The sequence below is a fragment of the Oxyura jamaicensis genome, chromosome 11, assembly GCF_011077185.1.
Source record: "Oxyura jamaicensis isolate SHBP4307 breed ruddy duck chromosome 11, BPBGC_Ojam_1.0, whole genome shotgun sequence".
NCBI lineage: Eukaryota > Metazoa > Chordata > Aves > Anseriformes > Anatidae > Oxyura > Oxyura jamaicensis.
The window spans coordinates 18843659-18855754 of NC_048903.1; the positions used below are offsets into that span (position 1 = coordinate 18843659).

The window sequence follows — 12096 nt, forward strand, 5'->3', positions numbered from 1 at the left end:
TTGCTTTCCTAGGCAATTTGTTCCGGTGCTCAATTATTCTTACCCCTAACCCAGTGCCTAACTCATATCGCCTTTTCCAGGACATAAGCTCATTATTTCTTGTCCTAGACTCACTGCATGCAGAGAACAGCTAATTCCCTTCTGCTTTGCAGCAACCTTTTGCATATTTGAAGACTATATAATGTCTGCTTGCAGTTACATCTTCTCGTCGGCAGACTAAATGCTTTGTAAAGTGTACTAAGACAATAATAAAAATGCTCTGTTGGCTAGATTTTTAAAGGGCTCTGCTCCCGTGTAGTCACTAAATTTGAAGCAACTGCAGCTCAAAAGCAACATTTTCTCATTGTCGAATTGTGCTTAGGCAGAGCTTGTCCCAAAAGCTATGTCCATGCTGTCATTCCAACTGCGCCTAACACTTTTCTCAAACCCAGACTTGCCAACTGTCTGTGCTGTTGACATGCAGACATAGGCTACGGCTGGGATGAAGAAGGAAAGGTCAAGCAAGTCGCAGTGTGGATCTAAGTTTCCCTTCTCACAGTCTCTGCAGATTATTCATGAGCTGAACATGTGATAGCCCAGCCTGTCAGCAGATACTCTGATTGTGGCTCTTCCTAAGCACCATATGGATGCTTTCAGTCTGAGCTGCAGCCCTACTAACAGTTGGTAGCATGGATGAAAACTGCGGGACACATAGCACTTAGTATTGTTCGGCCTGCCACCGGGACTCACCTGGGCACCTCAGCGAAAACACTGAGTGGTTTCTTCAGCGCTTGTCCACCTGTCTGCAGTCACAGAGTCCCTGAGATATATCAGTTCTGAGAGCATGGGGGAATGTCCTTGCCAAAGAATAAGTTTTTAAAAGGCAGCAATTTAAATAAGAAAGAATAAACGTTTTTTCGAAACAGAAATTTGGGATTGTTAGTTTTACATGTATCAGATTTCTGACAGTCATCCATTATGTCTCACCTGCCGTCTCCGGACACTGATGTGAGCATTCACACACCTTAGGGCTGTTTTCTTTTCCCTTAGTTAGTCATTTCTTTAATGGCCTCATCCTATAATTAGCTAGACACAGGAAAATGTTTGGCCCTGAATCATAAAATTAGGTAACAAACCTTCATTCCAGAGTGTGAGCACAGCATCACTGTAACTCCCGTGTATTGTTCCACTCCAACAAATGTAGAAACCCTGATCATCTCTATGCTGGTTGGAAACCAGTTCTTCTCCCTGTACTCCTGTTTTGTAAGGACGCTGCCGGCTGTAGCTCTCTGTACCTTCAGCAGCACAAGTTGGATTGTACAGTGAGACTGTGTAGTACGACTGCTGCAAAATCACTCCTATATTTCAAAACACAGTGCCTCGAACATATGTGAGGGAAGGGGAAGGAAAGGCAGCTGAAAGTCTACAGCCAACAGCTTGTGTCAGAAAGCTGCTAAAGGAGGAAACAGTTGTGCATTTTTAATCAAGGCGCGGTGTCTGCAGGATGAACACTAGTAAACTTGGCTTGCAACTAAAATTGTTTGCGATCTAATCAATTCCTGACAAATAGCATGTGACTGGGCTGCAGGCTTGAAAGTGGAAACACCTGCCTCTAAAATTTTACTCTAAAATTTTTACAGAAACCTTCATCCTCATGTCTGTGCGTGCTGATGGCAAGCTGAGGGCAACTCACTGAACTTGTACCTCTGCATGGAGGTCAAGTGGCTTGAGAGATCGTGGTTTGGGTTGCAGACAGAAGAAAGGGAGCAGGTGGAAAGGACATGGAGAGGGCAGAGCACTGAACGTCTCCTTTGCGGTGTTTTTTAGCAGTGCCAGGAAAAGCCCAGCCCTGGGAGCCACAGGGGCCTGGACAGCAAAGACCACCCATGGCAGAGGGCCAGGTCAGGAGATACCACAACAAACCTGACACCAACAGGCCATGGTGGGAGCCGCCAAAGATGGCTCATGGCCCTGCAGGGTGTCTCTCAATGATCTTTGAAAGGGAACAACCATTGGGAGAGTTTGCTGAGGGCTGTGAGAAAGCAAACGCTGTGCTTACCTTGATAAACAAACAGTGCTGACTGCCTCCGAGGTGGCTGCAGCTGCGCGTTGCTGAGAGGGGACGTGGTGGGACACCCTGAGGTGGCCACGGCTGTGTGTCGCTGAGGGGGGACATCATGGTGTGTCGCCAAGGAACAACGTGGCGGAGCACTCTGAGGCTGCCATGGTGCGGTGTCACAGAGGAACAACATGATGGGGTGCTCTGAGGCGGCCATGGCGGGGTGTCGCTGAGGGGGAACATGTCAGGGTGCTCGGAGGCAGCCATGGTGGGGCACTGAGGTGGCCATGGCAAGTGTCACTGAGGCACAACATGGTGCGTTGTAAGGCAGCCATGGCATTGCGTTGCTGAGGAACAACATGGCAAGGCGTTCTAAGGTGGGCATAGCATTGTCACTGAGGAACAACACAGCAAAACGCTCTGAGGCGGCCATGGCCGCGTGTCCCTGAGGGGAAACACGACTGAACACCGAGGCACCCACAGCGAGATGTCACTCAGTCGCGACATGTCGGGCCGCTCAACCCGCGTGCCCCCAGGGGGCACGAGCGCAGCTCCACGGCTGCGCGGGGCCGTTTGCGGGCTGCGCCGCGCTCAGGATGGCGGCGGCGGCTCCCCGGCCTCCGGCAGCGCCCGCCCCGGCCATGACGCTCCCGTCAGCTGACGGCGGTGGCGCTGGGGGCGGCGGCGAGGGGCGGGCGCCGGCACTCGCAGTTGGCCGCCGCCGCCGCCGCGCAGGAGCCGCCGCCGGGCCGGAGGCCGAGCCGCCGCCGCCGCCGCCATGCCCTCGGAGAAGAGCTTCAAGCAGCGCCGCACCTTCGGTGAGCCCCGGGGAGGGTGAGCGGGGGGAGCCAACGGAGCCCACCGGGCGGCCCGGCCCCCTCAGGGCCTCGTCGCTGCGGAGGGGCTGGGCCGGGGATTGGGGGCGAGCGAAGAGGGGGGAGCCGGGGCCGGAGCCGGGCCGGGGGCTGCTCGGTGGGCGCCGTGTCCCCGGGGATCGGCCGGTGGGGGGCTGCGGGGGGTTGGGCCCCCCGCTCCGGGCCTGCCGCCCCCGTCTTGACAGGAGCCCCCGGCCCCGCTTGGAGCGCAGCCGGTGGGGTTCCGCGGCCGAGGAGTCGGGGATGAGGCGGAGCGTGTTCCTCTGGGCTCCGTGAGGTGAAACGAGCAAGGCGTCGAAAAGAGCTGCGTAATGATGGCTGGGGAAATGAGATTAGTGTCTTTCTAGAAAGGACAGCCTTGATAGAGCGCTGCCAGCGCTGCTCTCCGCGCTCGGGGTGGGAGCGGAGAAATCGGGGAGCTCGGGGGCCGTGTGTCGGCGGGGCAGGGCTGAAACGCGGCCGGGTAGCGAGAGCTGGCGAGGTAACCTGTCCCTGCACAAGGCACAAAATCCCCCGACGCAAAAATGGAATTGATGGAAGTCATTGATCCAGGTTTTCCTTTCCTTCTGGCCTCTGGGTTGAAGTCGAGCTGCTTAAGACAGCTTTCTGTCCTCCCCACCCTTGCCTTTGTTGTTCTGTTAAACGTAAGCTGCTCCCTGCCTTGAAGCTGGCGGGATTTTGGTCTGGCCAAGCCTGTGTCTAAGCTGCCCCTTTTCTTGGAGGCTTCCAAAACTGTTCTCGACCCGTCGCCTGTCAACAGCCTCCGCTGCAGGTATTAAGTTCAACTAGGATGGCAGCCAAGCAGTTGCCACTGCAACTAATGTCGTCAGAGAACTGTGTTTATCTGTGGCTGACTGAAGGCTGATTTTGAACACGCCATACACAATAATCTCAGCGATTTGCCCAGCTCTGGGTTTATGCTTGCCCTGCTTCAAGGAGCGGTGCTGGATAACATTGCCACGACAAACCTGTTTCAGCTGAAAACTCAGCCCGGCTTCTCTGCGCCGGCTGACTTGGTGGTTGGTCTCACTCACCCCACGTGTCTCTTGTGTTGCTGGTTATTTTAATCTTTAAAAAAGTACTTTAATTAGCTAGTACCCTGCCCTTTGAGTACTAATGCTGCTCTGTGGTGTGGCACGGGCTCTGAGGTGTGGAGCCTTGAAGTCACTTTGGTGCGTAGGGCCAGGAGCAGCAGGAAGCGCTCTGGAGCCTCCTCCTCGGTCTGTTGAAGGCTTTGCATACTAGTTGCCTTAGTTCTGCTTGATTCACACCCAGCCTAAATCCGTGATTCACGTGAGTTGCATTTCCTCGCCGGGCTCGTAAAAGGAACACGGACTTAATGTGGGCTAATGGAGAGCGGAGTGACGGGGCAGGCAGCATGCCACCACGCTTCCTCTCCCGTGCACCTCTCCCTAGCTCCGTGTCGGCTGTGGTCAGCCTGTGATGCAACACCAAATCGCCACCCTGAGAGATGGTTATAAGACGGCCTGGAAAGCCCCAGCGCTCTGACAAGAACTGCAGAGGTTAAAATCGAGTTCACTGAATCTGAAAGTAGGGTGGAAGCAGATGCAACTGCCTCTGAAAGCAAGTGCGTCTGTTTACTTTGGCTCCGCGTTGTACTTTAGCCTGGTTTATAATATCTGCACGATTATATTTATGTCTGAGGGGAGGTGAACTTTATCCCGAAAACTGGCACAGATAGCAGGGAAATGTCTAGGTACACAAGAATCCACCAACGGCTGCTGCAACAATGCGGGCAGCATAATCAAAATAGAAAACTGTAATTGGGTAATACTAGAACGTACAGTGTAAGCTGATGCTGCCCGGCTTCAGCGAGGCTTCGGTCTCAAATTTTAATTGTTGACAACTTCCTCTTCTGGGATCTTGCAGAAATAACACAGGATATTTAGTCATTAGCTTGGGTGGTGTAACCCGATGCCATAAATTTATGAGATTGTGGCTGCTTTAGTGGGCAGAAGATGAGAGATGTGGGGGGATCCGTCTCCTGTAACGCTTTCTAGGAGGCCCAGCCAGTGTGCGTGCAGTGGTTGACATCTTGGGATAAAGAGCAAAGTATCACCTGTCAGAGGAGAGTTTTGCTTTCGATGGTGCTGTGCCATTTGAAAACTGCTTTTCCTGATTTGACTTCCATGGCCTTTATTAACTTGCAGGTCCTCTCTTCAGTGCTTGAGAAGTAAACTAATAACAGCATTAAATGTGGATATTTGAACAGCCTTTTTTTCTTTAATCTCTTCCAGAGCAAAGAGTTGAAGATGTACGACTGATTCGAGAACAGCATCCTACTAAAATCCCGGTAAGTCTCATTCTTGTCACTTCGATTCCTGACCCCATGTGTTTTTTGTTTGTCTGTTTGTTCTGTTTTTCTTTTTTTCCTGGTTAAAACCTGTAAAAGAGCTGTCCTGACGTGTCCAAATTACCATTTGGCTGCTAAGGGTCGTTAGGCCTGGATTTCAGGAGCATTCTCAGGCTGGTAACCATCAGGCAGCACACTACAGCAAGGCTGGGGACTGGAGGAAATGGAGCTTTCCTGTGCTGCCTGTTGCAGTTTCAAAGAAAGCCACGCCCAGACCGAGCTCTGAGATTCTCCAGAGCGTTCAGCTCTTCTTATCTCAGAAGTGGATGTATTTTTCTTCCCTGAAAGAAGAGTCTGCACAGGCTAACCGAGAAAAATGCATAGTAATTCAGAGACTGATGTGGCTTTCATCAGAAAACTATAACAGAAGAAGACTGAAACGCTTGCCTGCAGAGAAATGAGCCTTTGCTTGGGGGTCTCCAGGAGTGTTGTGTGCTGTCAAACCCCTCCATCTACTGTTGGGTCACCTCAGAGAGCCCTCAGCCCTCCCCTTCTCACTTGGTCAGCTCCAAACGCTGCTTAAACGTTTTATTTTCTTTTGTTTATGGCATCCTCAGGGTTAGAAATGCACATAAAGCATCCTAGGAAGCAAAAGGCGGGGACCACAGGATCACAGGGGGACGCAGAGCTGGACAAAACCCCCATGGTTAGCGGGGCAGCATCACCTCTCCTGACCTGCTGGCAGCCAAGAACGCCGTCAACCTTCTTACAGCGGGGGCACGTTGCTGCCTCCTGCTCAGCCTGGTGTCCACCAGGATCCCCAGGTCCTTTTCGGAGGGGCTGCTTTCAGCTGGGCGCCCCCAGCACGTCCTGGTGCCTGGGGCTGTTCCTCCTCAGGGAAGGAACTTTGTGATATATTGCTGATGAGTTCTTCACGGCTGGCGGGCTTTGGGGGACAGTAAACAATAAATGTAGCTGTCCTTACAGACTTCAGGTGGAATTAGGAAGGGCTTAGGAGATCTCGGGAGGCAGAGCAAAGGAGTCATCAGGTGCCTTAGCCTTTGGTTCTCAGTGCTGAGGGCTGATGGTGACAGAAGGATTGCCACTCGCAGGGAACAAACCACTTGCAAGCAGCAGTCCCAGCGCAAGGCTTTTAACAGAAGCGGCTGCTGCCTCCACATGAAATAAACAGAGAAGTTTTCGGCTTCACTTCAGCGTTGAGCTACTTCATCTTTAAGCCACTGCTGCTGTTTTGCTGTGCTGCTTGGCAGGGGGACAAGTAATACTTTATAGCAGAGATTTTCTGACTTTTCTGGAATCGGCAGCTTTCCCAAAAGGCCCTTTCGCAGAAATCTCTTTCCTGACAGAAAATTGCTTTTTCATCCACCTTTCACAGATCGCTTAGCCGTAGTCCCCGAGCTCTGTGACCACCCATGGAAAGCCACTGATTTACAGCAAACCTCTCATTTTAGGCCAGCCGTGGAGATACTGCTAGTAAAAATTCGGAGGTAGCTAAGCTACTTGCTCAAGAGGCAGTGATGCGTGCTGGCAACCGTGGCATGGGCCTGCTTGGGTGCCTGGGGGCTTGTTCTGGTTGCCACTCGTGTTCTAGCTTGGGTCAGCGCCGCGTTATGAGTAGTGGTTCTGGGTGAGCTGAGATGGCAGCGCCATGCTAGAAGGTAAATCGCTCCTGTGCTGTTACCGTCTTCTGTTCTGCTGGTGGAAATAGCCGTTGTTTCTGGGCTACCTCATTAAAAACAGCGAATATTTTTCCAGAAGTAGCCGGTATTTCTTTAAACCGATGTCAGAAAGTCTCCTCCCTGAGGTAGTTAAGTTGGCTTGATGTCTCTTCACCTGTGCAGCTTTGGAATATCAACACAGCCAGACCCCGTGAGCATGGGAGCGATCCAAGTGAATGGTGTCACGTAGCTGCCCTCGATTTAAAAGCAACAAAACCCCCACAGCTGTGGAAACGGGGGTGCGCGAATTCTGAGGTCATTCCTTAAAAGCGAGAGCTGTGTGCAGTTGCTGGGCAGGGTGCTGCTTAAATTGGCAAATCAGCGATTTCCTCATGAATGAAGTCGTTACTACATAACAACCCTGACAGAACTACTGCCTCCTAAGCATGCTGCCTTGAGATTACGAGGAGGAAATTATCTCCTTTAGGGCTTTATGCCCTTCAAAAGTAGCTTTGTTTCGTGCGTTGGAGAAACCATGGAAGGTGAGCGGCAAAGCGTGCTAAGCCGGAGCTGAGGTCCTTGGAAGAGACGGCCTGTTTGTCAGGAGAAACTGGGGGACTTGGAGCTCGGACTGCAGGAGGCTGCAGAGCTGGGTAGCTGCTCTATCTTTTCTTGGGTTTCCTGGCTGCAGGGCTAGATTAGAACAGTTCCCTCGCTGGAATCATTTAAAAGTGCACTGAAGTTGTGAATGTGTCTGTTAAATCCCTGTTTGTTCCCTGTTCCTGCAGCGACTCTTGCAGACAGAATGAGAGGTGCAGGTGACAGTAATTGTCACTTTTCCTTTTCGGGTTTGAGATGTTGCATTGACAAGTGAAGTGGAATCTAACCAATATGACGTTACTTTCCTGTGTTTAAAATGGAAATGAGGGGACCTGGCACTGTTTCTGCCTTTCACATCCTCTGCTCCTTTCTTTTTGTTTCTCTTCAGGTGATCATTGAAAGGTACAAGGGGGAGAAGCAGCTTCCAGTTTTGGATAAGACCAAGTTCCTGGTGCCAGATCATGTCAACATGAGCGAGCTAATCAAAATTATCAGGTAGTATGCTGTGATTTCTGTGTACGTTGTGTCACATTAAGGTGGTGATTCTCTTAATTCCCCACCTGGTGTGTGAATTTGGGAACCCTTTAAACGGAAAACTTAGCTAAACAAGTGCTTGCACCATCACTGGGACAAATTCATGGGAAGGTGCGCTTCCTTGGGTATTGCTGGGAAAAAACTCTGAGGAGCTGAGCTGTTAAGTGTGCTTTGGAGAGAAATAACTGCTTCCAAGCGCTGCAGGAGGGATTCTGGGGCTGCGAATCCCCATCTAACGTGGGTGCTTCTGCTCCAGGGCCCCAGTGCTTCTCCTGCTCGCCTGTTTTGGGCTGCCTTCTCGGTGTTCAGCCTGGGAGGCCCTCCCTGGAGTGCCTGCCTCTTCCCACCACTGGAGGGGGAGTTTGGGCTCGCTGCCAGGGCTGTGAGCTGCTGCTTAGGGTTGATGTTGGCATCCCCTGACTGTGGAGTGAGGTTTCCCTTAGTGCCAGAGTTCAGGCCCAAAATGCACGTGTTCAGCCCGGTGTCATCGTGGCCCAGCTGTTTGCACACTTGCTCCACGCTGCTGCTTGAGTTTTGCTAGCAAGAAAAGGCAAAGGGGACATAAGCCTTGAGTGGAAGTTGTGTGGCCTAACAGCGTGATCAGAAATTCTGCTAGAAGTGCAGTTCTCCTGGCTTAGTGTCAAGAAGGAATGTTTGATTAGTGAGAGTCCTCAGGTGGTAAACTTGGAAGCGAGCAGCAAACCAGCGCTTGCTTTCCCTTGGTCACGGCGTAGCAGGTTCTTTCAGGACACAAGCTGTAAAAACTGACAGTTGCCCCACATGTCCAAACAATTCCTGCCTCGGAGGCTTCTACAGAAGCTGCCTCGAGCAAATCCCAGCTCATGAATGAGTTCCAAGGCGAGATAGGGCTTTGGAAGAAGGAACCAAGCGATCCCAAAGTTCTAATGAAGGCCCTAGGCCAGAGGTCTAACAGCAGGGTGCAGGATTCTCCCCACCTTGTTCCTTTGGCTTTGTTAATAGCTGACTTAGTGCTAGCTGGACTTGATCCTCAGCCAGCTCCTTGTTTGTAGCAAAGCCAGCGAGCCACGTGGGCCTGTCCTCCCCACGCCTCAGGTAACTGCTCCTCCTCTGTCTGCTGCCTCCAGTGACGTGGGAGGCTCCTTCGCAGGGCTGAGGCCGTGAGGCTGCAGCAATCCTTGTTCCCAGCTGCTGCTGCCACCCCTCCGCGGCGAGCAGAAGCGGCAGGGGAGCTCTGCTCCTCTGCAGTTCTTATTTCCTTGGTTGCACTTCCCCATATCTGAGTTTCTATTGCTTGCTCGGTGCGTGAAGCAGTAGGTGAGCCCCCCTACGGGCCTGATTTCAGTAGGAAGTTCCGCAGAACTCCCGTGTCTCAGGACAAACGAGGCAGGTGTCGGCTGTGTCACAGCCTGGGAAGCCATCGCGCTCTGCCCTTCCTGTGCTTCTCCTCCTGGGAGGAAGCCTGGGGGGGGCAAGACGCTTCAAAGGTGACACGGAGCTCTTACAGAGCTGGCGACAAAGCGAGTGTAAGAGGTACAGGCCCTTGGAGTGGAAGCTCTGCCAGCCCTGCCCCCAGCGCGTGCCTGCATCCCCAAGGTCAGCCTGGGTTTGTATTTCCAGCGGGATGCCATCGAGCGAAGCGGCGAGCCGCAGGTCCCGCGGGCCGTGCGTGTTTGCTGGGTGCACAGGGCTGCTGCTGCTGCTGCCCCAGCGCCGTGCTGGCAGGGAGCACCTCGCCGTGATCCTTTACCTCCCCTATGTTGCGGTGCCACAGGGGTTTCTGTCGGGGATGTGCGTGGATTTCACGGGTAGATGAATTTCACCCAGCTCTGGGGTGGGAACCCAATGCCCTCGGTGAGGGCAGGGCAGCTCGGGGTGGGGACATCCCACTGCTGTCGGTGGCGGGCTTTGTTTTGCCGTCTGCCCTAATGCCTCTGCTCACGCGCGTGGAAACACATAACCACCTCTGTGCACCCCCTTTCCCCGCTCCCCCGGCCTCCCCCTCACAGGCGACGCCTGCAGCTCAACTCCAACCAGGCGTTCTTCCTGCTGGTGAACGGACACAGCATGGTGAGCGTTTCCACGCCCATATCCGAGGTGTACGAGAGCGAGAAGGACGAGGACGGCTTCCTCTACATGGTGTACGCCTCTCAGGAGACTTTCGGAGTGCAATCTTCCGTTTAGGACACGCGAGCGGCTTCTAGCCTAGGATCTCGGTTTAAACTTGGCCATCACCCCCACTCCTCCCCACACACACCCCAGGGAAAGAAACGGATGTCACCTACGCTCTCAGTACCTTAGCATAGTCTTGCTTTAGCAGGTGTCTTATCTTACCTTGCCTTGGTTGTGACTATTAAACAGTACAGGCGAGCACCTCCAGCTTTGAAACCTGCTGTAATATTCCACACAGGCACATTTACATTTCTGGACTCTGAATGGAACCCAATTGTGCATGTGACAACTGCAAATACAGGGACACTCGATTGACTTTAACAAGCGAACAGGCACCAGTGAGGAGCTAAAGTGTTTCGTGTGACAGTTTTCTGGAGAATCTCCCCGTGATTCCATAAAGCTTTATTTTTTTTCCTTTTTCTTTTTTTTTTAAAAAAAAAATGGGAAGGCTTCTAATGAGAGCAAGTATGTTTTAACGTTCCAGAGCTTTGCCTTCTGCAGCTCGATGAGGCTCGTGTCAGTGCTGCAGTGCGTTAAGGCAAGTGCTTGGGGTGAGCTGGGGGAGTACAACTCTTTTTGTCTCCCGTTCTTCTGGCACTGCTGCCTTAGGAACGGTGCCGGTTTCTGAAGTAACTCATACCAAACACCACAGCTTTATTGTAGTTTTAGGAAGTGTTAACTGTAAAAAAAAAAAAACAAAACACAAAAACCCACCTGGACAGGTAACGTTGAAATAAACTCCAGTCTGTTACGAAGTTCCAATGCCTGTGTGTTCCGTGAGACACTCTATGTCCACAGGGGCTTGCTTCCAAAAGACCACCCTCCGAGCCCCAAGGCTTGCCGCTCCCTCGCCCCGCAGAGCATGCGGGGAGAAGGGAGCCGAGGGAGCCAGCACGGGCAGAGCGGGCTGAGGCCGTGTGAGAAGCGAGCAGCGCCCGCAATGCTCGCGGCCCCGGCAGCGCCGCCCGGCCTCGCCTTCTCCATCAGCTCAGCGGCGTCGGTGCGGTTCTCAGGCCTCTGTCGGGAGCAGGCAAACGGCTGTTTGACACCCTCCAGCCCGACATTGGACTTGGGCGTGCTCCTGGAATGACGAACCCTCACTGCCTAGCCAGTCTGTCACTTGTTTTGCATGTTACCGCCGGCGGGGTCAGGGAGATCTGCTCCTTACAGCATTTTTTTTGACGTCCAGGAGTTGCTGTTGAGATTTGACGAACAAATGATTTTTCTTTTTTTTTTACCATCGCTGAAGTCTCCTGCCACTCGCATGGGGTTTGGAAAAGCTTGGGTGTTACTCCTGCCCTGAGCAGGGAGGCAGCCTGTGCAGAGGAAAGGTATCTGGTAGGACCTGAGGTTTTCCTCGCGAGTCGTTGTCAAGTGAAGCGTAGCAGGATGAGATTACTCTTGTATATTATGTGTCTGTGAACTAACCACATCTGTTACTGGAAGCTAACTTACTATAATGGGGGAAAAAGAAGCAATACTACTGCGTCTTGGCACTCTAGCTCAGTAAGGTGTACAATTTGTACCTACCTACACCTCTTTGCATGAATCTCGGTCACGATGCTTACTTCAAATTTTTTAATGTTCTTTGTGTTTTTATTCCGGCGTAAACTTTTAAATGCAGCTTGTTCTATGTTTAGTTTTGTTTGTGTAAGGAATTGTTTAACTCATAACTGACAACCATACTTGTAATTACGACGTGATTGACTGATATTCCTGTACAAATGTTGCTTTTTTAAAATTAATACAGTGCTGATATGGATGGATTACATCCCAACTTAATTACGGCTTGCGTGGTTCTTTGTAGTCAGCTTTCTCGAATCTCTGCCTGCCGGGAAAAGGGCAGAGGTCTAATTCTGCCCGTTTCAGGATGCACAGGACTTAACCTGGGTCCTGCTGACAACG

The 12096-nt window shown here is 52.2% G+C and overlaps 1 protein-coding gene across 1 annotated transcript; it reads left to right on the forward strand.

The window, feature by feature from the left end:
• The first annotated feature begins 2693 nt into the window (after nucleotides 1–2693).
• On the forward strand, nucleotides 2694–10953 carry MAP1LC3B (microtubule associated protein 1 light chain 3 beta). The gene is made up of 4 exons (XM_035336632.1): nucleotides 2694–2856; nucleotides 5172–5227; nucleotides 7895–8001; nucleotides 10029–10953. The coding sequence occupies exons 1-4, from the start codon at nucleotides 2817–2819 to the stop codon at nucleotides 10201–10203; spliced, it is 378 nt and encodes a 125-aa protein (XP_035192523.1). The 5' UTR covers nucleotides 2694–2816; the 3' UTR covers nucleotides 10204–10953.
• Nucleotides 10954–12096: the final 1143 nt, after the last annotated feature.